This window comes from Toxorhynchites rutilus, chromosome 2 (genome assembly GCF_029784135.1).
Source record: "Toxorhynchites rutilus septentrionalis strain SRP chromosome 2, ASM2978413v1, whole genome shotgun sequence".
Taxonomy (NCBI): domain Eukaryota; kingdom Metazoa; phylum Arthropoda; class Insecta; order Diptera; family Culicidae; genus Toxorhynchites; species Toxorhynchites rutilus.
In genome coordinates, this window is record NC_073745.1 from 222,782,705 (window position 1) to 222,808,143 (window position 25,439).

Sequence of the window (25,439 nt, forward strand, 5' to 3'; positions counted from 1 at the left end):
TGGATTGAGTGGTAACGTTGTCGTATCAAATCGCATATCAGTCCAAAAAGCATCGCATATCGTTATATACGGCTTTATATGCGTACAAAATATGGCATATACGTATATCGCCTCCACTTTTGTGTGTAGGCGTGTGTGTGCTAGTTATCTGCATCATATATCATACAAATGTGTCTTGGTTGTATGTATATCGCCTCCAATTATAGCTATTCATACGACTTAATGTTTGCTGGGTGAGCTCACCCTCCTACTGTACGAAACTGCCCTGTGGTTTCGTAACAAAAACTATAAAAAACGAATACAATCAATAATGACAAAACCAAAACCTGGAATTTTTGCAAGCGTAGCATTTTTCCAAGAATGACTAATTAGCTTTAGTTTGATATGTCGACCATCTAAATCGGTTCAGTAGTTCACAAGTTATGATTTTTTGAAAAATGTCATTTTTGGAAAAGGGGAAAAAGTCGATATTTCGGATCAGCCTAAAATGAAAATGGGCACTCTAACAAAAAAATAAAAAAATACGGGTCTAATGTTTTGCGACAAAGAACAAAACTACCACTTTTCACGAAAATCTGAGAACCACTATAACGGTTTGCCATGGAATGGCTGTATATAAAAAAATGTTCTGTTCGTTTGTGTACGCGTCAAAAACTCGAAAAGTACGGAACCGATTGAGCTCAAACTTTGATACAATATACAAAACAACCAAACACATCTAGGATTGTTGTTACAACATAAACAAATGAAAAATTCAACCCAGCCATGCAACCACAATGTGCCACAGCATAGCGTGGCAGGGTACAGCTAGTGTATCATAAAACAAAGATCCCCGAAACAGTAACTGTAAAAAATAACCATAAGCCACCGATTAGTTCATAGTTTACAGTTTACAATCCTCCCGCAAATGCAATTAATTCACAAGTGTGTATATTAGAGATGTGCCATCCGCTCATGAGCTGTTCCGAAGAATCGACTCTTTGAAGTGAGTTCTCAGGCAGAATGAACACGTTTTTAAAATTCAAATTATTAATGAAAATTAACTTCTGTGTATCAAATGAGTATTCTATTTCAATGAAAAACACTTTGTTTGCAGGCGGTGCAAAAATCTCATAAGATTTTTTTTTTGAAGAAAACTTTCTATTGTAATGTAAAGCCTCAGTAAAAATGTCGGAAATGTTGTACTCGCCGAGTCTGTTGTAAATAATAGTCTGGAATACGTGTTTCAAGTAATTAATAATATGGTGTGAAAAATTTCATTTCAATTTTAACATTTTCAAACTGGCTTCGTGGCTATCGAGTTTGGGACCCAAATTGAAAGTCGGCACTGACAACTGAGCTGAAGAGCTGTTCATAAAGAACAGCTCATTTAGATGAGCTGATATGATCAGAGCTGTTCATCATGATGAGCTGATTTGCACACCTCTAGTTGCAGCTAACATTCTATGTTGTTCTTAATACCGCTGAACGAAAGAGCGAAAGAACGGTTCAAAAGAACTGATTCACTTAGATGAACGGTTAGTGAGTGAACCGTTCATCAAAGTGAACTGTTTTGCCCATCTCTACTTGAGGCATTTCTTGCTTGTTGCTTTGTGTGGGTTTCCACTTTGTGTGGAATAGAGTCAACACGTTCTGTAGCTCCTCCAGGCCATTTGAAGTCTTCTGAAAGTGGACGAGATACAGTTGGTCTCGCTATTTTTGAGAGGTGCTATAACGAGCAATTTTGTGAGATTCTATCGGTTTGAGACCTTTGTCCTATAGAATCAGTATGACAGTGGTCTCAATGTCATGAGAGAAGTACCTCATTTTAAGTCGTTTAGAAATGTATTCATCGCCTTGTTGGGTTTGACGACGCAACTATCAGCGTGTAGTCTCTGCACGGCGAAAGGCGGATGGTGCATTTAAGTCCATCGCCGATGTAAAATTTGATAACTTTGCGAGAATCAGATGGGAAATCTTTGATGTAGAACGTCGCAAATTGGAATGGATCAATAAACAAAAGAATACGTTTCTAAAATGGAGATTCATCCTTCCAGCGGAGTCGGACATTGTCCCGTAGATAGGAAACTTCGCACCCGAAACTGGTCGACTTTTAAGGTAAATTCTAAACCGTTGAAAATGGTAAAAACAATAAGTGTTTTGTTTTGTTTCGCGTCACGTCTTAGTGAATGTCGTGAAGCTCTTGCGTTGCACAATAAATCAAATAAAAAGTGAGACTCATCCATGACCCATAGTTAGCTCTTCATGTGATATCTATCTTGGTATTAAAAGCCACAGTCACGTTTATAATAATGATAACTGATAACTAATCGCTTGATCCTTGTGTTACAGCGAATAGTAGATATGATCCCCCAATTTTCGGTCGAATTTAAGTCGAAAATTGGAGAGAACACTACAGCAGTTTGATGTATAGTCTTTGGAAAAATGAATGGGTTTTGTGGGCTGTGATATTCTGAATCGATATTTTGTTAAAAATGAAAACTACTCTCGAGTTGCCCTTCCGTGTTCTTTAGTACTTTGCCCGGTCTCAGCCAATCCCTGTGTTTTTGAGTCGCTTCAGTCGCTCGATCGAAGCAAAATATCTTGGTTGTCAGCGCGTTTTAGCGCGTTTAGAGGCGACACGTGGCCTTCGGAGGTCCTCCGAAGGGTATGCGTTCGGCCATCAATCAACAAGTCGGCTTCTAAATTCATTATTTGTTTTATTTGTCATTATTTTTTTCTCCATTTTTTTCAAATTATTGATTTCCAGTTTTTGTTTTTTCACCAGTATAATATATGCACGCTCGAACGCGATTTTTTTCTGTTCATATAACTTTTCTATGTTTATTTGTGTTTTGTTTCCTTTTGGTGTGGTTATTTTTTCTCAAAGTAGTCCAAAAATTCAACGTCTGTGCCTTCGCATATTGATTTTGTTCCGTATTTCACGAGAAATAAGTTTTTTTTGTTCATCAACTCGAATAGGTTCGTATGAAAGTTTGTTTTCGTTACAGTAGTCTTTTAGACGGCCATTTTTTTTTGTTTTCTTAATGATTCGGTTCTGCGTTATGCGTGTTTTTCCTTTGCTTCGTATGTTTTGTATGCTTGATTTTTCTTCACTTTTAATTTTTCTGTTTCTTATGATGATAAGATGATCACGTGAAAAACGTCACTAATTGAATGCTTACATTGTTTTACTTTTTACAAAATCATTTCAGTTTGCTTTACTCGCTTTTTTTCCCCACAGAAGCTTCTAATTATGTGTGTTGGCTTGTACGACAACGTAACGAAGAAGCGAAATCGTCGGCTATGATGTAGTGGTTAATTGTCAATTGTGTTCGCCTTTTTTGTACGCTTCATGTAATTTTTTTTCTACAAAACTTCCACAGAGACTTAGCACTTCTCCAGTGTAATTTCCGTTACTTTGAGGAGACGAATAGAATGCTTAATTTGCATAACAGAAAAAAACCTTGGTATTTTGTTACCCTAGCTTACAGATGGTTGTATGTGTGTTTGTGTGTATCTTGTTCTCATTCGCTACAGACAAATAAAACTGAAGATACTAAATTTCGCACTAGCTTAGATTTACGGGTGAAGTAATGTAAAACTTACGAGCAAAAGTGAACGAAAACGAAATTAAATTTAATTTGTATTGTATTGTTGCCTTTTCACGAATTACCACATATTTTTCTCAGCGCTCTCGACGCGAAAGGAACGAAACAGTCATTGGATTGGGAACGATTTTTCGTTCGATTTTTTTTTCTTCGCCCATTTTGTTCCACTAAAATGTACACAGACATAGAATTTGTTTGTTCTCCATTCGCATACTACTAGGCTGCTTATTTGGATTTTAACTATACTTATCAATGGGTCCGATTAGTTTAATTGCTTGTGATCATGTTTTGTCGTTATGTTTTGTTCTAAACATTGGTTGCATTAATTTCCTTTCTTTCGTCCGATTTTTCTTTTCTTTTCTATGTTATGCTCCTTCTAGATATTACTTCCGTAGTTTCTTCGTCCGCTCCTTTCTTGATTAATTTATATCTGTCATTTCGAAAAAAATATGTCCACCAATTTGCTTATCTTTGCTTGTTGTTTCGTCCTGTGTTTTTATTTATATGCATACTGCTTGATTAGTTGTTGTCTTATTATTATTAGTATTATTATTTTGCAATGCAGTATTATTTTCACAAGATATGTACAAATACAGCTGCTTTCTCGTACCCGGAAATCGTTCACAATAACTAGCCGAGTTCTATTTACGGTTTGCTGAAACTGTATAAGCAGCTCACTTTTCGATTAGTGGTTAGCCAGATCAACCGGTTCACTAATCGCTCAAAATGTGTGACTCGTGCTGCATGCATCAAAGATTTTTTCTTCTTCTTGTGATAATACAAGAATCCATGTTTTCGGCTTTCGGTTTCTTCTTTTACATATGTCAGAATCTTTGTTAATTGTTAGCCTTCTGCTCAAAGTTGCACTTTTGGCCGGCTAGTTGTCTATTTATGCTAGCAGGAGTAGAAAAGTTCCTATCATTTCCGTTTGTACCCATTACAAACACGCCTATTTCATTTGCCATGTGCAGCAATATGGTACCTTGGAAACAAATTAAAAAATAGTTGAATGTACATCGTGAGTGTGTGTGACATATGAATGTTCGTGTGATGGAAAAAGTTGAAGCAAGATGGATTTCAATGTGTTTCTTTCTTCGAATTTGCTTCGGTTTAAAAGTCTGTAAGACGGAAACAAATTCTTTCCTTGGAAATACCTAGAAATGTTTTGCATCTGCTCCTGTTGTTTCCAACGAAGATCGTACATCACCACTCTCATGCTCAACTACAAATCTCTCACAGCACACACTTTCCGATAAATGGTGCCACCACAAAGTGTTTTTCGTTTCGTGTCAGTTGTTCTAATTTCACTCCATCGACTCTAACAACTATTTCTCACCGTTTCATGTTTCATTTTTTTGTTTGTTTGTTTGTCAGTAACATTCTAATAACGTTAACATTATCACAGTATTATTATTTTTCATTAATATTTTTAGGTTTCCTTTAAATTCTTACTGAAACATTTTGTTTTTTGCTTATTCTTGTTACTAATTTAAACTCCAGTTTTTTTGTTTGTTTCGTTTTCCCTCGTCTTGGTTTTTATTACAAAATTGAATAATGCTTTGTGAACATTTGCGTACATCCACCGTCGGTTCAAGCTGGTTCTTACTCCGCTCATGCTTTCGGGAAGTATTACACCATTGATAAGTCTAGCCCTTCGAGGATACGGTAGGGTGATATTTGAAACGTGCTTACGTTACGTTTGTCGAAATTTTGTCGGGTTGGGTGTGTGGTCGTGTGGTTCGTACTTACTGTTGAATTGATTTTCAAATGTATGTGTTCGTTTTTGTCCGGTTGTTGTTTGTGTTTGGCGTGGTTTGTATATATTTTTTTATCACGTCCTGTCAGCGTTGCATGGTACAGTATCAGCTGGATCTGCTGGAGTCATTAGTTATGTTCCTAGGTCTTGTGTTGGGAATGTTGTATGCGAAAAATAAAGCAATGAACGGCAAAGTGTTTTCATCCTGCATAGCATCTATTATCACCTACAAAAAAAAAACAGAAAGTTAACAATTGAATTTATTAGAGTATTTCTAAGCGTTATCTGCAAGAAAAATCCTCTCCAACTTCATTGAACTTTCAGCATAGCGTCAGTGTAGGAGATAATGGTTTTTTATGAGTTAATAGACCATTGCGACTCAAGACTAATTTTTCAAAAGAGAGTATATGTATCTTATAGAACTCACAGCTCGAAACTGTTGATTATATAGATGAATGGAATCTGAGAATTGTTTGTGTAGAATCGATCAAATGATCAATTTTCTCAACGTACGATTTTTTAAACATGTTTTCTAAAAACAAAATAGAACAATACTATCTGTAAGTTCAACATGGAAACTATTTAATAACCGATGGAAAATAAGAGAGCATGATGTGATTTACGATTAATCGCAAACTGCACAGATCGCGATCTGTACAAACTAAGACTAACGATTAATCCTCTCCCATCATAACCAAATGTTTTTCTTTGGTAATTCCGAGTTGACCAAAGCATTGCTAGACTGAAACTAGTTCGAATAATTGAGTTACTCTCCTTCCTCGTTTTGTTTACAACTCGTAACAAGAATTTGCTCCATGGGAATGAGTATCTCTATGGCGTACGCTTCACGATTCTCGTTCTCTCGTCCGGGCGTTCAATTTTCCATCCCGAGCGCGTTAACTTCGATGAAACTGGATAAAGTAAAAAAAAATTAGTGGGTTATATCTATGATATAACCGCAAGGTTCACGTGGAACTACCTTAGCTGAGCAATCATTCGTTTGTATTGATTAAATTCTTGATTGAATGAAACAGTTTTCAAATTCAATTGAGTTCAATATATTTGCTCTGTGAGTGAAAAAAATGAACAAATGCCGTGTAAAGTCAATTCATTTATTGTGATTGATTGTTCTTCGTTACAAGTAAATTTAATGACGGACCTTTTACGTTTGGTATGATGACTAGAACAAAATATATGTACGGAAGAATTATCAAACGTTTGATGAACCAGCCTAAGGCTGAAAATCTTTCCAATAAAGACAAAAAAAAATTATCAAACGATTATTTTATTTTACATTTCCCTCTGAAGTTTACATCCCAAAAGTGTACATACTTCTCGAATCTCGAATTTGCTTGAAACTGGGAAGTTCATTCGCTTCTAGTGGCTGCACGATTTTCCCAGGTTCCTAAGTTTAGAAGATCATGTTAGGACAGACATATTCCACTCTGTACAAAGGCAAGCGAGGACAAAAGTACTCGTAGTTTGCATTTATTTGCAGAGCCGATTTCCCCAGAAACCTCGGTTTTGAAGTCTGTGTTAGGGAAACACATTTCAATCGGAACAAAAATACCCCCGATATGTATGAATTCGCAATGCCGATTTCCCCACGCTTCATGGATTTGAAGTCTGTGTTAGGGAAACACATTCCAGTCGGAACAAAAATACCCCCGACTTGCATGAATTTGAAATACCGATTTCTCCAGGCACCTTGGTTTAGAAATCTCTATTAGGGAACACATTTCGGTGGGAACAAAAGCTCCCCCTACTTTCGTGTGTTCTTTTTCTTCTTTTTGGCTTTAAGAGGGTTTAAACTTTTCAGTTCACTCGCCTCTAGGCTCTTTCGTGTGCTTGCAATGCCGATTTCGCTGCTTGGTTTTAAAGTCTGTATTAGGGAACATTTTTCGATGAGAACAAAAGTCCCCCTACTTTCATGTATTTGCAATGCCGATTTCCCCAAGGCTGCTTGGTTTTGATGGCTGTGTTAGGGAAACCGTAAATCGGGCCAATCAAAACGATGCAGTTAGGGCGTTTAGATAACGCCTAATATTTTACAGTTATTCAATTGTTTATCTAATGAAAAACAACATTTTGTTAGTTGCGATAGATGCGTAGAAATATTCCCTATCAAGTGATGCAAACATCTCTCCTATCCAGTACGAAATGTTCGAGCTATAAGCGTTCGAAATCTTTAATGTTTAATGTTCCAGAGAGGATTTCTCAGATGGTGTTTAAATTTATCTACAAGTAACTATAAACAATAATCCCCCTCAAATCACTAATTTTATGAGTGAATGTAAATGCGTTATTGGCCAAAGCTATTACGACATCGAACACGTGGTCTTGCGAGATATATTTTTCCGCCAGCCCAAATACAGCCCACTTTTTTCGGGCCCGAGTAAACTGGTGAAAAAGACCTTGATTGCCTTGAGTTTATCAAAAACATAAATTAGCGCAATTATGCCAACATGTGTTTTTTGTGTAAGCACGTAAATATTTGCTCATAAAATTTTTGGATTGTGGAATTCCAGGGTACGTTTATGACAAGGTAACCTGGACTCGAAGTGTGTAGGACACGTTTCACTTATACACTCTCAACTATGACATCTTAGCTTTGACGAAAAGTAGCGTCCGCATAGCAATTCATAACAAGTATTTTTTTTTGTTGCGAATATTACGTGTTTTGCTACTTTTTTTTAATTCTTCAACAATACGTGAGATAGAGTAGTTAGTGAACCATTAACTTGAAAGGCTTTCCGGAATTAGTACCCTGGATGTGTTGTATCTGTGCTGCTTTTTGAAACTGGTCTTATACGGCGGCTCGACTGCGAAGGAATATATATAAAATATTTCCATTTTCAGACAACTCTATGGGTCGATGTGTGACACCCGGATGCGTTAGTGTTCGGTCATTGATACTCGGGCTCGAGTCCAACTCGAATTATGAAAACATATCCCACAAATTATCATTTCATCGATTCCCGAGGGATGTGACCATTCGGATGAAATAGTTTTGATTCTTCGGACAGGACCTAAACAGCAATACTAAAAACATGTACATTTGCTCGCTTCACTTCAGTCTAGATTGTTTCGTGCATATCGATGGCTTGGAAGTACACTATCGTCGAAAACTGATACCAACAGGTAAATTTAAACAAATCCAGATTATACAATTAGTACACAAAACAGTTTATTTTTAGCTGTTCCTACTGTCAGAAAGGCCAACGATTCTCATGCCTCGGTAAATCAAAACCGGACAGCTCGCTGAAAAGCATCCGTAAAATCCGCGGAATCGGCCCAGCTTTCTAATGGGACTGAACAAGACTATCCCGAGCGGGATATTCCGTCAAAGAAGAACGGTAGCAGCATCATCAACATCTCTAATGAAAAACCTAGCGATTCGGCCGGTTCTGATGGCTTAGTTCAAGCACTGCGGCAGGAGGTGTCAAAGAGCCACAGAGAGCTTCAGGAAGCTAAAATCCGAATTACCGAATCACAATTTCCCCTATGTTTTGATTAGGTTTTTAATCAAAATAGATTATCTTTACGCTGTAATGAATTAATGTATATATTAAGCTTAAATACAATAGATATAAACTTATTTAGACAAATTTATTATACCACTCCATGATACTTGCAAGGCTAACACGTCACAGACTCACTACTATTGATGCACTAGTCAGTCCAGACTACCTTTCCATATACGTACCCTGGTGGAACTCTACATAATTTGTATGCCGATAGACTGTCCACAGTTTGTGGGGGGAATACTCATACAACTCAAATGGATAATGATTATCTGCTATCATAAAGCTGAGAATTTTTTTTACGTTTTGTTTTACTATTGATTCATTCAAAAAAATTAAGCTTTATTTTTAAATGTTTTCTTATGCTGAGACTGGCTTACCATATTGCACTGCTACTAAAACCGTAGGCTAACTTCAAGGGCATTTTTTATTCATTTTCGGCGAATAATCAATAGAGTGCCGTGTTATGAAACATCAGAACAATAGCAAAAACAATATTACGATCATAAGGTGTTGGACAGGTTATTCCAGACGACATTGGAATATGTTCTATCTGATCATCTTTAGAAAGGTTAATGACCTTCAAAAGATAAATTTATCTTGGGAACATTGAATTGATGTTCATGACTTCCAGTCGGACGTTTATCTGTTCTGATAATAATTGTGTGGTCCTCACAAAGCATATATTCCAATGCCGTCAGTTCACTGAAATTCTTCGCATACCGTTTGATGATTAGGTAGGATGTTGATAATCATTTTCTGCGATACCGATTGTTCCAACAGTATTCATTCGACAATATGAAGTCTGAATACCTGAAATTAACCAGATTCAACCGTGCAAATCTGCTGTCAAAGCAGTATGTACACTTAAGAGATGCAACAAGTTTCAAGGGATATAAAAAACATTAGTCGTTCGATAAATCTACTGCCACATATGTCGGAAGTCCACGATATATGAATAACATACGTCCATACAAATTCATTACATTTATTCGCAACGAAGAACGTATTCACACAGAATTGAATTAATCAAATATGTGATCCATTTTATCTACAAAATAAGAAAGGGTCTGAAATTCAATCGAATTCGAAAGGTGTTTCTTATTGAATTACTATTGGAAAAAATATTTGGAGAGAAACGTGAATGTTAAGAATTATTGGAATCTAAAAAACGATTTTGGGCGGGATGAAATTCGCCCATATCTGCTGGTAATAAAATTAATCAATTGCATCGATTACCCGTCTGTTGGCTGTCGGACGGAAAACAACAGCAAAATAAACTTGACACGAGACTGAGTTAGCCACTCACTGCGGTCAGTGCAATAGAGCATTAAAAATCCTTCGACGAGTGTCGTAAGATTTCAGTTGATCGTCTCTTGTACACTTTCCGATCAAGAACTCATCATCCGCTCTATGGAATGGGATTAATCGTTTGTGGCTTGCACTCACGATAAAACTTGAGTAGTAGAAGTAATGCTTCGAGAGTGCATGCAGTGGGGATTCCCCTTTCATATTGCTTTTTTGAGATCTTGGTAGCTCACCGTTCCAAGTATTCTCTCTGTGTACACATATAGAATAAAAGGGCATCGCCTGCTGGGGGTGATTTAAAAACATTCGACTAGAGGGATATACTTATTCATTGATCGTTGAATGTGATGTTTTACCATCCCTGCATATGATACAACAAAGAAACACGTCATTCTAAACCGACTTTACCAATAAGGACTTTTTTGTGAACGAAAACTTCGAAGTGTCCTCCGGAGGAGCGCTGTCAGACACCAAACTTCAAGTAAATTTTCTTACGTATCATAGAATTTTGTTCTGTCAGTATGCCTCTTCTTGATAGCAATGCCATCAATATTTGAAGTTATTCCTCAGAACATTGAGGTATTGACCTATGCAGTTACATATTGTTTATAGCCCGAAGCACTTCCTCAGAGCTAGCAAAAAGAAAACTTTGAGCCGGAATTTCCATTGTGAGGCCACAAAAAGCTACGACCATATCTGACAATCGGTAGGTTCATCAAAAGAGTCAACTTGGCCTGAATCCTCGAGGTTCTATTTGACCAAAAGCTTTCATTTCTAGGACACATCGAAAGAAGAGAAGCTGAAACCGCATAGCATAGTGAATTTGAAAAAAAAGGGCTCTAGTGTTAGCTATGTGAAATGCATATTCAACTAACTTAAAACTTAGTATAACGTTCTTATTTGTGTAAAATCCAAATGGCGATCAATATGCAGCGTGAGAGGTAGAGAGAAATTGTGTATAATATCAAATATTCTCCGTCTGCTTGTATTCCATTTATTTTGATTTTTTTCGCGAGTGATATTAGTTACGGTGATTATTGCAAATAATGAAACAGCGGAGACTTATTCGCCGCTCTTATCGATATGCACAGTGTTTCCAGGAGACAAAGCTTTCATTTTTTGTTTTAGAGCAGCTGGATTTTTTTTTATACAGCGAGGGAACGTAGAAATGGGAGCGAGGGAAAAAAATGTTGCAGGAAAAGGATCCACACACTGCAGAATAGCTGACTTCCAGGAACAAAGGATTTTAGTTTCTTCCCACGCATTCGTAACCTCGAAAATAATTACTTCCTATTTATAGATTTCATTTTCAATCATCGAATATATTTTACAAGCATTCGCAGTCATCGATTTTGTCGACTTTTTCTAATTCTTTTATCCTTTTAAAAACATTGATAAAGAATACGCTCGATGATTAACGATAACCGCAAGTTTGACTAATTTTACAGAAGTTCTCTAGGTTACCTTCTCAGGTTTCCCAAAGATAACCCTTCGTTATGAAGATTACGAATGAAGACTACGCGCATTGAATAACAGAGTATATCACCGGTCCGATTGTATTTAGAGGAGTCCATTCGGTTACTTTCTCAGCTTTCCGAAAGATAATTCTCCTCCGTAGCGATTGGAGTTCTTGGAGTTTGACAAATGATGGAATGTATCGTCGGGTCGAATGAATTTAGAGGAGTTCTTCTCAGTTACTTCTCAGGTTTCCCACAGTTATTTTCTCGCTGTCGCGATGAAATTTCGACAAAAAAGGTGCGTTGAATAATTAAATAACAATAGCTGGCCCAATAAATTGTTCAGGCTTTCCTTCTCAGGTTACCTTAAGATAATCTCTGCTGCGTGTTGTGACTAGAGGCGTGCAATCCAGTTCATCATGATGAACAGCTCAGATCAGCTCAGCTGATCTAAAAGCTCTTCAGCTCAGTTGTTAGTGTCGATGTCTGGTGACGACTTTCAATTTGGGTCCCAAACTCGATAGTGTAATCTTTATCAGATTAGAAGACACGAACCAATTTTAAAATGTTAAAATTTAAATGAAATTGTTCACACCATGTTATCAAATTACTTAAAACACGCATTCCTGATTTTTATTTAATCATTTGTCTATACATTTCCAACATTTTACTGAGATTTTTCATTATAATATAAAGTTGTCGTCAAAAACAATTTTCATATGAGACTTTTTCGCCGCCTGCAAAGTGTTTTTCATTGAAATAGAATACTTATTTGATAAATTTGATACACAGAACGTAATTTTCATTCATAATTTTAATTTCAAAAACGTGTTCATTCTGTCTGAAAATCAACTAATCAACTAAGTCAACTGAATGTCATCAAAATGGATGATCATACAGAACAATAGTTCAAAGTATCCATGATCGGCGTTTTCTGATCGAAAGATTGATGTAAGTTTGCTGTTAAACGAATCGCCAGACTCAAATTCTGACGAGAACTGGTGGTCGGAGATCGATACCGAATAGAGTTCGAGAAGTTAACTAAAATCCAATGTTTTTATGCAGTATGCAAAATTCGAAGCTACTTGATGCCAGTATAACTAGACATACAAAAACGAAATCGATTTGTAAATGATTTTGTCGCTTGAGACACTTATGCGGTTATTCAAATGAGATGAGACATCCATGCAAGCAGTTTTTCCCTAAATTCTGCCTAAATTCTGCTGTCGTGATTTTGCGGTGTCTCTACATTATAGAACTCAGAGGCGATGCGTGACCAAATGAGCTACCTGTTCAATCAACAATAATGCGTGTGTGTGTGTTATTCTATCGTTTCCGTTCAGAAAAAAAGTTGAACCTCAAATGTCATTTCTTGTTCTTTGTTTCAAAGAGGCTTTAAACTTTGCAGTTTATTCGACGCTAACCATTTCTACGCAAGGTGGCGCATTAGTAGTAGTGATCGCTTCATACATAGATGACTGCGTTTGGCCTATCGCTCTTGGAGATGCAGAAAAGTCATGTTTTTCACATCCCAGAATTTCGCACAAACTAAAATGTTAATAAGTTGTTAACTAGTATGTGCAGAACGTCAAATAATTGTTAGAGCTGTTTTGAATTTAATGTCACCTGTATTAGTTATTAGTTATAATCAAAATAAACATGGCTGGAACAAGGACACCCATTTTTCAACTCATTTCTTATTCCACCCAACAGATTTCATTTGCTATATTGCGATGAGTAAAACCAATGCCGGTCAGAAACACATACGATATGAGAGGTCGAAAATATAAGATGCTGTGGAAATATTGAGAATCAGATGTCCCGTTCGAAAGGCGACTAAATTGCATGGAATTCCCTATTCAACACTACGCGAGAAGGTCTTAGGAAAGTATTTCAGACCAGGTTCTAGAAAAGCGGGACCAGACCAGGTCCTGGAAGAATTAGGAAAAAATAGGTTTTTGCCGGTTGAAATTAGGACCAAAATGTGCAAAATGTTCTCCATCATTATAGGTAGTATGTATGCAGCAATGCTCTCATCCGTATGTTTATCAGTAGTGGAACAAATTCCAAACAAAGTAGCACATTTAAGAACATTATATACGCGCAAGCATATGGGTACATCACGGTAAATTTACCTTGAATGTTTTTGCTATGTATTGGTTTGGGGAATAAGTTTATGACGTTTTCATATTTATTTTATTTTAAAACGATTTGATTGCTTTTTGGAAAAGGGTAAGTATTCATTCGATTGGCCTTTTTTTGCTCTACAAAACTACTGTATTTTCGAGTTATGTAATTTTTATTAGTTTTGAGGCCCAGGAGGCAAAAATCAACACTTTCGACAACTGCTCTTTTCAGCTTTGCATCGAGGTCAAAAAGCTGTCGAAGAAACCCGGGACATTTGCAACGTGTATGGCGATGGTCTACAGTACGGAAATTGTGTGCAGTGTTCAAAAATGGCGTCTTTGACGTCGATAACACCTCCCTTCTGAATTCGATGAAGAACGTCTCAATTCACTTTTGAAGAAGAACGGTCGCCAAAACAGTCATAAATTGGCGGATAAAATTAACTGGTACGAATATATTAGGTTGGGGAAAAAGTTATCCATTATTTTCTCGGTAGCTGGCTTTAGTGATCAATATCTCGCGTAATATGGATCATACAATTTCAAGTTTATGCTCGCTGTTAAGGTGATACTTTACACTAAAAAAAACTTTTGATTTTTTTTTGTTTGTTCCATTCAGTTGAGAGTTACAGGATGTTAACAATGGAGGTCAATCAAAAGAAAATTTGGTACATTTTACATTTTTCCTTTTATGAAGGCGAAGACGCAAGCCAAAAAAAATATTTTATTTTTTTTCAAATTTAAAAAAATATATTTTTTAGTGCAATACACTAAATTCAGATCTCTACTGTCAACAAATGGTCCGTTTGAAGCCAGCGATTGATCAGAAACGTCCTGAATTGGCCAACAGAAAAGGCATTGTGTTCCATCAGGACAACGCGAGGCCACACAATTCCGAGAGCTTGATTGGGATGTTTTAATGCATCCATAATACAGTCCGGACCTGGTACCGAGCGATTACCACCTTTTTCTCGCATTGCAAAATTTCCAGAGTGCTAAGAAATTGGGATCAAGAGAAGGTTGTAAAATTCGCCAGTAAGGACCAAGACTTCTGTGAAAGATATATTATGAAGCTACCTTCAGAATCACAACAAATTTTACAACAAAGTGGTGCATATTTGACCCAAATCGGATAATCCGAAGCATTTTAAAAATAGTTTCGAGTTTTACCCATAAATAATGGATTACTTTTTCCCCAAACTAATATTATTGATTAACTTATTAATATAATTATTGTTTCCTGTTTAGAAAAAAGCCACGCTATGGATTTACTGCCCAACTCAATATTTAGTGTTGATTTAAATGTGTCCATGTATTATCTTAAGAATGAGTTTAAGCAATATTCAGTCTTGTAAGGTCAAGGCTACGATAGGGACAAGCCCTTTACAGCGTATTGGTCCACAAAAGCACAAGTGCAATCGTCAGCCTTCTTTGAGTATGATAATGAATCCCTATTTAGAGAAGTCGAAACAATTTCACTTCGTAAAATAAGCGTAAGACAACGAGTTTCAGTATGTGTTCCAAATCGGAAATACGATCATGTTTTTATGAAATAATGTGAAGGTTCATAACTATTTTTGCAGTCGAATCCGAAATTTCCCACGATTATTATTTTATTATTTTTATTTAAGGTGGGACCCTGGCCTGGAAAGTAGAAAAAAATCGAATTTTTGTTTTTTTGAATTTTTAAGAAGCTTATGTCTTTAGAAATGTTGTCCTAAAAGGATTTTTCGTTGGAAAGCTATATCCCAAAATATGAAGTCACCTCAAGGGATATAGTATTGCTGTACGAATTTTGAATCGCATTTTTCTCGAAACCATGTTTTTTCAACTGGTGGTCGCGGTATCTCAGTATCTACTCGACCGATTTGGCTGAAATTTTTTATCCGCATGTAAAAATGAATTATCTAAAGCAGGGTTTCTCAAAGTGGTCGATATCGATCCCTTGGGGTCGATATTGGTTTACAGGGGTCGACAAAAACGAAAACTGATTTTAGGGGTCGACGAGGTCTGATAATCGGCCCCTATTACGCCCAATAATTCAATTTTTTATTTGAAACAGTTATAAAATATTGTTTTTTTTATAGGAATGATTAATACTTCTGTACAAAGTATGATTGTTGTTATTTTCAAAAACTGCGTACACAAGTTCGTACAAGACAGCAAATTCGGCAAGTAAAAAAGCGTGTTCTGACAAAACAAAGAAACAATTTGAAAATGAAGGAAGATTCAGGACTTCAACTCACCACTATTGAACTGGGTTCAGATAGATAGCCATTCCATGCCAAATCGACATAGTGGTTCTCAGATTTTCGTGAAAAGTGGTAGTTTATTTCCTTGTCGCAAAACATTAGGTCGGTATTTATTTTCTTTTAATTTCTCATAAGGGTGCTCATTTCTATTTTAATAACTGAACCGATTTAGATGATAGACATATCAAATTGAAGCCAATCAGATAGTCTTTTCTGAAAAAATATTACATCTGTAGAAGATTTGGATTTTACTTTCGTCATTGTTGATCGTATTTGTTTTTTATAGTTAGTCTAGACTAGAGTGCGCTTCATTTTTTTATATTTTTTCTTGAAACTTAAGGTTTTTTTTGTATAACATATCCAAAAATCAGAGATGTCTTTTTTTTGTATTAGATCTATGATTTGATTGGTAAAAAAATCAGTTTTCCCCCTTTTCCAAAAATGACCCTTCTCAAAAAATTGGTTGTTAAAATTCAGTTAAGTGAGTAAAATTCAGTAAATATCAAGGTAAACACCCTTTAAAGAAATCGGAGATGTGATGGATGAACCTTCTACTTTCTACCAATATACAGCCATCCTTATCGAAAAATATTAAACCGTATTTTTTATTTTTTTCATCAGGGCACACTCTTCCATTTTAGGGTGGTACCGAAAAATCTTTTTTTTCTCTTTTTTCAAAGAACACAATTTTTCAAAAATTTATAACTTTTGAACCACTGAACCGATTCAGATAATCGACGTATCACAATGAAGTCAATGTCTTCTTTAAAAAAACACGTGTGCAATAAAAATGGGCTCTAGTCGCATAGGAATATTGAACGAAGACTGAAAACAAGTTAACTTTGAAAAATCATAACTAAAAAGTTTGATATGCCGATTATTTGAATCAGTCCTGTGGTTAAAATGTTATGCATTTTGGGAAAAAATGATTTTCTGGGACCTTCGGTCAACTTTGATAAACCATAAACGATAAAAATCACATGTTTGATTTTTGGATGTGATTCGTAAAAAACCAGCTTTCAAACTTTCAAGAACAAAAAAAATATAAAAATATATATCGCTCTCCAGTCCGAATCCATGTAAACTATAAAAACAATTACAATCAATGATTACGAAAATAAAATCCAATTTGCAATTGGTAAGTAATTTGTATGAATAAAAAAACTGGCTACAGGGGTCTGAGGGATCACTTCATTCTGGAAAAGGGGTCTATGCCCCAAACTAGTTTGAGAATCCCTGATCTAAAGCGTTACATAGCCGTTTTTTGATATCTAATTTTTTTCGATTTTTTATTGACTTCTAAGGCGTCGTGCACAAATTACGTAACGCGATAAGGGGGGAGAGGGGGTCGAGGTTGCGTTACTTTCTGTGTATTAGAGATAGGAAATTGTGTTACGTAAAGAGGGAAGGAGGTCCAAAATTCGGATTTTTAGCGATACGTAATTTGTGCACGACGCCTAAACTGCGATTATCCATGAAAAATAACTCATTTTTTTAATTTAATGGCCGCCATTTTAGCAATTTATCGAATTTTCAAAAACCCATATGTAACGCTTTAGGTATTGTCCTGAAGATTCAAAATATTCATTGGAATTCGCATCTACGCATCCAGCTTGCGAACAGAAGAAATACTGCAATTCAAGCTCCATCCGATGACAACCTGCTCATGCTGTCAGAGCGCAAAAGCAGAATTTCTATTAACCAGTTCTGCTCCTACAAGCGAGCAGTCAACATCATATGGCGGTGCGATTTTGTTCGCACTTCGCATTCGCACTCTCAAAGTGGAAATTAATGAATTTATACAAATTTAGATGCATTCTAAAATAATATTCGAAGTGATAAATAATCGGATCGAACAAAATACAATCGTAGGCCTACACCAATAATGAGATCGTGTCCTAGACACCATTCCCAACAACGTTTTCTCAGATACTATTCATTTACGATCGTAAAACAACATTAGAGTAAAACATTTGTGAATGTTTTTGGCAAAAAACTGTCTTCAATCGCACTGGTCAATTTGACCTGTGCAAAGAGCCCTAGGCCAAAGCCATGTTGAAAATTTCATCGAAATCGGAGACGTTCGGGCTGAGTCGTTCGATGATTCATTTGGCAGAGGATTGCCCATCACTAGTTCCTTGAATCAAGAGTTCTTTTTTACCTTAGTGAATGTCGACTGTCCTCATGCGCAACCATGTCTGACTTCGTCGATGGCTGCTTTATCTCTAAAAGACAGAGTTTCCACGGCTTATTTGCTCGTCGATTCCAACTTTTTATTTGCGTCATCTTCAAGTAATTTTTGGACTGGATGACGTTCCCATTTCTTCGCTTCGCTTTTCGATAGCTGTAATTGAAAATAAAAATTTATTCGCAGATTCCTGATTGAATTTTCTAGTCAAATTTACTTTTCAATATTTTTATTTTCGGCAGCTTCATCAGCCGTGGGTCGCACACGAGTCTTTGAATCTTCAGGACGTCTGACCGCTGTATGTTGGATTCGGGTACTCCACCGCCGCTCATGATTTTCTAAATTTTTTTTTCTAACGTTTCTCAGTTTGTATACTTAGTTGCCGAACAGGTCCAAATCCCGAAGTTGGCGGATGGTCAATGAAAGTAAAAGTAGTTTGTCAACACCGTTGGCGTGGTTCTATTCTGTCGGAGTTTCTCGTCAGGAGGGTAATGAAATGCGTCCAATCTGTTCCTCCGGAGAAGAGCAGGAGAATACGGGAAGATGTGGAATATTTTTGTTCGTAACAATTCTAATGAACACACACTAATGAACGTGTTCTTTTTCTTGTTTGTCAAAATGATCGAATCTTTCGCTGCTATAGGTACAATTTTTAGCAGGCTTCGCTGTATCCAATGGTTCGGTAGTAGTTACTTTTCTTTTATATGTACACAATCAAATGATTGTTGTAGTAATTCTTAATGAGAAATGTAAAGTAATGAACGGCAAAATGTCTCTGTTTCATCCTGCATTGCAGCTGTCATGGCCTATGAAACCTGGAAGTGTGAACAAACGGAAACATTGTCAATGTGTTGCTTGGGATGGAAATCAATAAAAAGCATATCCTTGCCTAGTAAGATGTCGACTGCCTTCGTGAACAGCCATCTCGGAGCTTTTGAATTCGTTCAGTTCCTTGCGGATGGCTGCTTTATCCTTGGGGGTGAGACGTGTCCAAGGCTTATCCGCCCGTCGGTCGTAATCGTGCGCTTGGGTTACCTCGATGTAATCGTTGAAACGGATAATCTTTTTCTCCTTCAACTCGTCCACGGTGGGCCGGAAACTGAGCTTCCGCAGCAAATAACGTTTCTTTTCTTCTTTCTGTTTCTTCTCCTCAGCAGGGGATTGCGCTGAAAAGGGGGTTAATTCACAATTGAATTATTTTATTTTCTTGGCTATCACACCATTTCTACGAAACTTACTTTTCAATATGTTCCTTTCCACAAGTTCATCCGCCGTGGGCCGCATCGAGAGTCTCCGAATGAGCCGAGCCCCGATTGCTTCCTTCGACTCTTGCTTTTCGTTGTCCGATTGCAGCTGCAGAATGTTACGGTTGATGAGTTCCTGCCGATCAGGTCGAAGCGCCAGCTTGATTGATAAGCTCTCCTTGCGGGCGATTTTCGCCGCTCGATCGACATCTTCCTCCCTGTAGCAGATGGGACCATCGTTTTGGTCGTCGTTATCCCCTTCGCGGATTACGAACGGCCGGGTGTTCTCCTTGTTTTCGATCGTATTCGGTAGGCCTATTTGGAAACGCATCGGTCGTGAGCTAGAGGTCATAGTAAAACAGCATAAGTATTGGTTTATAACATAACCACGCCATTGGTATTGGGGTGATACGGTTTAAATCATACGTAATTGTTTAAACAATGAACGAATAGTTCAGTGTGCAAGGCGCTAGTGGTAATTGATTGTTTGGATGCTTATTTCACGATGCGTGCAGCGCTCGTTCCAGTGAGTGTTAGGTATGTTGCCAATGATTGTTGTGATACATGCACACACAAACAGCATTTCTAAAGACACATCGAAATGAAAACGTGCAAAAAAATGTGCAATGGAATAGTTAGAGGATAATGAAATAAAATAAACAAGTGAAATATCATTTAAACATTACAGCCAGATTCTCAATCAGGTAAATAGAACATTTTTTCTCGGCTGTTGCTATCATCATCATTCAGCTTCCGAGTTACTCTATAATACAACATGATTTGTATTTTTTTTTTCAAATGCTGGGAGAATAAATTGTTCTTATTAGCTGATCTAGGGTTGTTCAATTCAAGAATTCAAGTATTGTAATCTTACTAACAATATCCTTTGTCCTATGTGTCTCTATCCTGTTCAAAAATAAACTATCGAATAAACTGTGAAAATTTGGTGCAACTTTTTTGCCACTGCCACACAACCCCAAAAGCGATGGTGGCAAGATGTTTGCTGCTGCCTTGTGAGCTCACTTTATTGCAAATACAGTACAGCAAAAAACAGTAAAAACACGTGAAGCCCCAAAATGTTCTTGCTGTCTTTTTCATTCAGTATCGGTCACAGCTCCCAAAGATATTTATTGTACTACATGGGCTGAAAAGTCCGATTCTCTTTCTGTAGTGTAGTTTCTGCGGTACCACTCTGCAGACTGCCTATTGGACTCAGGAGTGTGGTAATGAATCCACGTTTCATCCATTGTCACAAAACGTCGAAAGAAGTCCACTCGATTACGCTTCAACAACGCCAAACCGGCTGTTGAATCATCAACGCGCCGCTGGTTTTGGTCGACGATCAGCGATCAGCAAATACGCGGATAGCTTTTTCATGTCCAAAATGTATCCCACTCGTTCTTTTGAAATGTCTTCGGCCTCAGCTAACTCCCGTAACTTCGCTTTACGATCGTTCAAAACAAGTCGATGAACTTGTTTTACTGGACCGTCTTCCAAGTGGTATTCAAAAGGCTTTTCAATGTGGAATCAAAAGAGGCATATTAGTCTTACAACCAGCGCAGGCAACTGATTTCGCCTGCTGGCACCCAGCACTTTGGCTATTTTCATTACTTTCAGGAAATACGGTTGGAACTCAAACGAAATGTTTATTCGAATATAAGACAATTTCATTCGATGTAAGACACTTTCATTTTCATTCGACGATTTGATAACTTCGCTTAAGTATGAAGAACGAAACAAATGAACGTGAAACGAAACGAAACTGTTTAGAGGTGAAGTGATATTCTCTTTATAGAACGTGAAGTTAGAGTAGCAATATTTTCAACCTGCATGAGTTTGCAGCAAATTAAAAGGGTATAGGCCAGGGGTGGCAAAACTTTTGGGCATTACGGGCGATTTATTGTTCAAACGTCAGGCGGCGGTCTACCAACGCTGTCTGTATCAAAAAGTCATTAGAAAATGAATGTAGTACTAGAGAATAAAACAAAGTTTTAACCCTCCTGTACTTGCGCGTAAAATCATACCCGTATGCTCGTGTACGGTATCACAGGCTGCGCTTGTCTCTGTAATTTTGCTATTGTGTATTCTTAGGCGTTATTTGTATTTATTTAGAGTAGTCCCAGGTCCCAAAGATACTTATTGCATGAATGGATATATGCAAATATGCTTCATGCAAATTATTGCATGAAGAAACATTAAAATAGTCAGAAATTCGACTTACTAGTAGTCAGATTTTGTAAAACATCCGAAAACAAAGCGTATGTGTTTCTATTATCTTGTTTTGTGACTGTCAGTCCCAGTCAGTTAGCGCTTTCCTACCAAACAGCTCAACGTCGGCCCCTGGAGACCCCCTGGTGTTAATTAAAGGCAAATCATAGGTCATACTAATAAATATTCAATGATAAATTATTCTTTAAAATAAAAATAATTATCGGTTATTAAATAATTGATGAATAATACTTTATTTTCTGTAAAGTCTCATCAATCAATATCAAACAGCTCGAAAAATTATACCGACAACTTTCGCCCAGGGGGTCTCCGTAGACAAATTGGTTGCGCTTTCGCTTAGTAAGCGATCGATCGTGAGTTCAAAGATCATTGACCATCTTTGTGTTGTTACAGAATAACTACGTCCACGCAACAATCATCAGCGATGGAGATTGATCCACGGTCGAAATAAGATCGATTCATCCATACAACTGCTCTGCTGTGAGCTGCTGTTCTAAAAATAACTCAACAACGATCAATCAACTGCCTCCGCTGTCCGGTCTAACTGAATAATGAAAGAGCAGAAGGAAAACTCTTATGCCTAAATGTCTATTGTGCAAATGTGTACCATATGCAATGGTATAGAAGGGAATACTCTAACGTCGAAAAATTGCAACTGTGTAATGTGCTAATTATAGATATGATAAACATGTGACATGTACACGATTAAAATTCGGATCTGTTACAGCCAAAATGCTAAAGAGCCTAAAATAAACAAAAGGGATAAAAAAAAACGTTCGCCCGATTGTATCTATAACAGCAAAATAGAGCTAACCAGCAAAGTTTTGTTCACCTAGAATTACATAATAGAGGCCAATATTAATTTTAGAAATTTCTAATTTCTCTTTCATCAGTGTTGCTCATCATGGCTATATTTCTCGAAAGAAATCTGCACAATTAACTCACATTACTTACCATAGTTTTAGATTTAAAATAACAATAATGCATAAGAACTCGCATTCGCAGTCTTCGAAGGCCAAGTTTTCTCCAAAAATAAAGTTTTTATTGATTTTCAAAACCTTACGCCGGATGTTTCCAGCATTTTCAATTGATCATTTAACAAATGATATTCCCGGAGAAAACTTTGTTAAAATTGTTCCTAGTGATTTTTTTTTACTTTATTACAAGTTATGGTCGAACAACTGGATATTAACACATTAAGGACCGCACGTTTTGATGAAAACTTGAACGCTTCATTTGTTCGGATTCCATGAATGAGATCGTTCCCTTCGATGTGGATGAGACGAAGGCGAGCCATCGGTAGCCCTTGTAAGATTCTTGTTTAACCAAGGAATTAACCTTCGAGTGTAGAAAACACGGGTTATTTCGTGATCCATCCGTAACAGACGGAACGCGAAACACGAGAAATCTCGTGAGCGGTCCGCAAAGTGTTGAATAACTAAAAATCTGACTAACAGATAATGTTAGAACGGAAACTTCAATGAAGAAAAATACTCTTAGAACTTACTACAACTTGCAACTAACAACTGATATGTTTTATTAAGGTTGGCATAAACACCTTATAAAATATTCACGGCAAAAGGGGGGATTATACATTATATCTATTGCGTTTGGAGTTGACATTATCCTAGACCAGCTGGCGGGCTCCTAGGAATATCTACGCGGGCGACCGGTAGACCGCGGACTACCCTGGTATAGGCTAATTAGTGAGTGAGAATCTTTCAATTGAAGTGAAATTGCAAGGCCCTGTTTGTCACTGCCTTATAAAGGTTTAAAGAATGGAATGTTATTTTGGCGTTAAATAAAAATATTGCCTGGTCTATGCTGGAGTTCTTCTAACAATACTATGGAAAGACAACTAAACAATCACAGCGTTCATTTTTATGTGTTCACAAGAACGTGTTTTGTTGTGTTCCTCGAAAGAAGAATCATTCATTTATATTTGTTTTTCCTAGCATATGTATTTGCGTACTTGTCTACCGAGAACAGGGCTCGGCAAAGTCTTATCCATCTTATCCATCTTATACTCCCTCTACGACTCGACTATCTCATTTCATTCTTCCCCGGCAAATGGACTTCATTGCATTTGAAGCGACTCCTTCCAGACTGAATTCGTTTCTCTTTCATGTATCACGTATGCATTTATCGATGTTCGAGTTTAATGCGGTTTGATATATACTACAGGTGAGTAAGATTTTTTTTGTATCTCACACATTTGAAATAGCGCGCAGTGTTGTGTTCAGAAATATTGACAAATTTGTGAATTTTGTTAATGTAAACCCGTTTTCCTGCGTGTTTTTTTCCACAAAATTGAATTCGGAGACAAAGTGAACTAAAATTTTGTTTAGAATTCCTCCCAAACTGCACGCTGTTCACTAACACTAACACGAGGACCTTCATGGTATACCTGATAGCTGTCTAAATTCGTTGGTTTTAGTTCACGGTAGGTAAACAAATTGTCCATTTATGATGTAACTACTTTTTTGCATCAGAAATCAAGTTTTCGTTTCACTTTATAGCGTCGTAAAAATAAGATTGTGTACGCGGAAAAAGAGGTTCGTGTCAGGGGGAAGTGGAAATGTGGATTGAAGTCAGTTGAATGAAGAGGCATTAGTCACGTCAATTAGAATAAGTATTGACTAGAATAGTTCATCAGTCATCCTCGCTCTCAATGTTCGTCAATTCATTTCCTAGCCAATTCACTTTCTGTTGACGGCGAATGCCAAAGTAGTCCTAGTCGAAACGAAACTACAGACAGGAGAGTCAATCTTCATTTTTCATCTTCGAAAATTTCGGGCTCTGACCGAGAATACTATTTACTTTTAAAATTGCTAAAACAAAATCTTTAATCTCATCATCATATTAATGTCTGAAAAAAGTTGTATATCTAATTTTTTTTAACGATGTGAGACACGAAGTCTGTTTGTATCACGACTTATGTTATAATGGTTTCATCGATTTTTGAAAGGTCGTACCAGATTACACCCTGTTCATCCCAGAGATACACAGCATTGTCTTCTTCCCGAAGTGAAGTGGTTTTGCGATCGATATGACCGGGAATCTTTACTGAGTTGAAAATGTCGAGTTTCGTTGCAAATAAGCACTATTTGCGGGAAGTTTTAATTTTCTGTTTTCATTGGAAGTGAAGTGTACTGCCGTTCTACGCATAGTTGTCCCATGTTACTTTTTGACAATTTTCACTTTTCTTCATAAAACGATGTTTTAATCCATAATCTTTCGGAAAATACCAATAAACTTATTGTTTGTTTCCAGCTTTCCCAAAAACAACATAAAGCTCAATTGTCCCATGTTGATATTCTAGGCATAACTGTCCCTCTATGTATTATTTGTAGATTCATAATAAATGAATCGATTCAAGTATACGAATTTTATGTCCCGCTTTCAGCAGGACTAATGCATTCATTTCTGGTTTGGAAGAATGAACTAGTTCTCAAACAAATAAAAAAAAGTTTAACAGAGCACGAATGCCTAATAACAGTGTGATTTATATTCTGCAAAGGTGTTGCAAATCACTCCCTTCTTCATAAAACGATGTTTTTATGCATAATCTTTCGGAAAAACATAAAAAACTTATTGTTTGTCCCAATATTTCAAAAAACAACATCAAGATCAATTGTCCCATGTTGTTATTCTAGGCATAACTGTCCCACCATGTATTTTTTGAACCGTAATCAAGCTTGATTGATTCAATTGAGGGGAACTCTTCACATTTCATTAAACAATAGTTTAGTGCTCATTAAAAAA

At 36.9% G+C, this 25,439-nt stretch overlaps 2 protein-coding genes and 1 long non-coding RNA gene across 5 annotated transcripts in view; 2 read left to right on the forward strand and 1 right to left on the reverse strand.

Moving 5' to 3' along the window:
- LOC129768176 (uncharacterized) overlaps positions 1–25,439 on the forward strand; it is a 77,166-nt gene that overhangs the window by 9,792 nt on the left and 41,935 nt on the right. The gene's annotated exons all lie outside the window — the stretch shown is intronic.
- On the forward strand, positions 1,683–8,886 carry LOC129768180 (uncharacterized). Its single transcript, XR_008741647.1, has 3 exons — positions 1,683–2,097; positions 8,206–8,487; positions 8,544–8,886. It is a non-coding gene; the product is annotated as an uncharacterized LOC129768180 (long non-coding RNA).
- The window catches only part of LOC129768173 (phosphatase and actin regulator 4-like), a 424,364-nt gene continuing 401,604 nt past the window's right edge, over positions 2,680–25,439 (reverse strand). For both annotated transcript variants that reach the window (XM_055769640.1, XM_055769641.1), the window contains exons 11-15: positions 19,440–19,786; positions 19,091–19,367; positions 18,419–19,016; positions 18,175–18,357; positions 2,680–5,572 (exon numbers count right to left, since the gene is read on the reverse strand). In XM_055769640.1, coding sequence (XP_055625615.1) covers positions 19,001–19,016; positions 19,091–19,367; positions 19,440–19,786 — 640 coding nt within the window. In that variant the 3' untranslated portion in view covers positions 2,680–5,572; positions 18,175–18,357; positions 18,419–19,000. The remainder of the gene's footprint in view (positions 5,573–18,174; positions 18,358–18,418; positions 19,017–19,090; positions 19,368–19,439; positions 19,787–25,439) is intronic.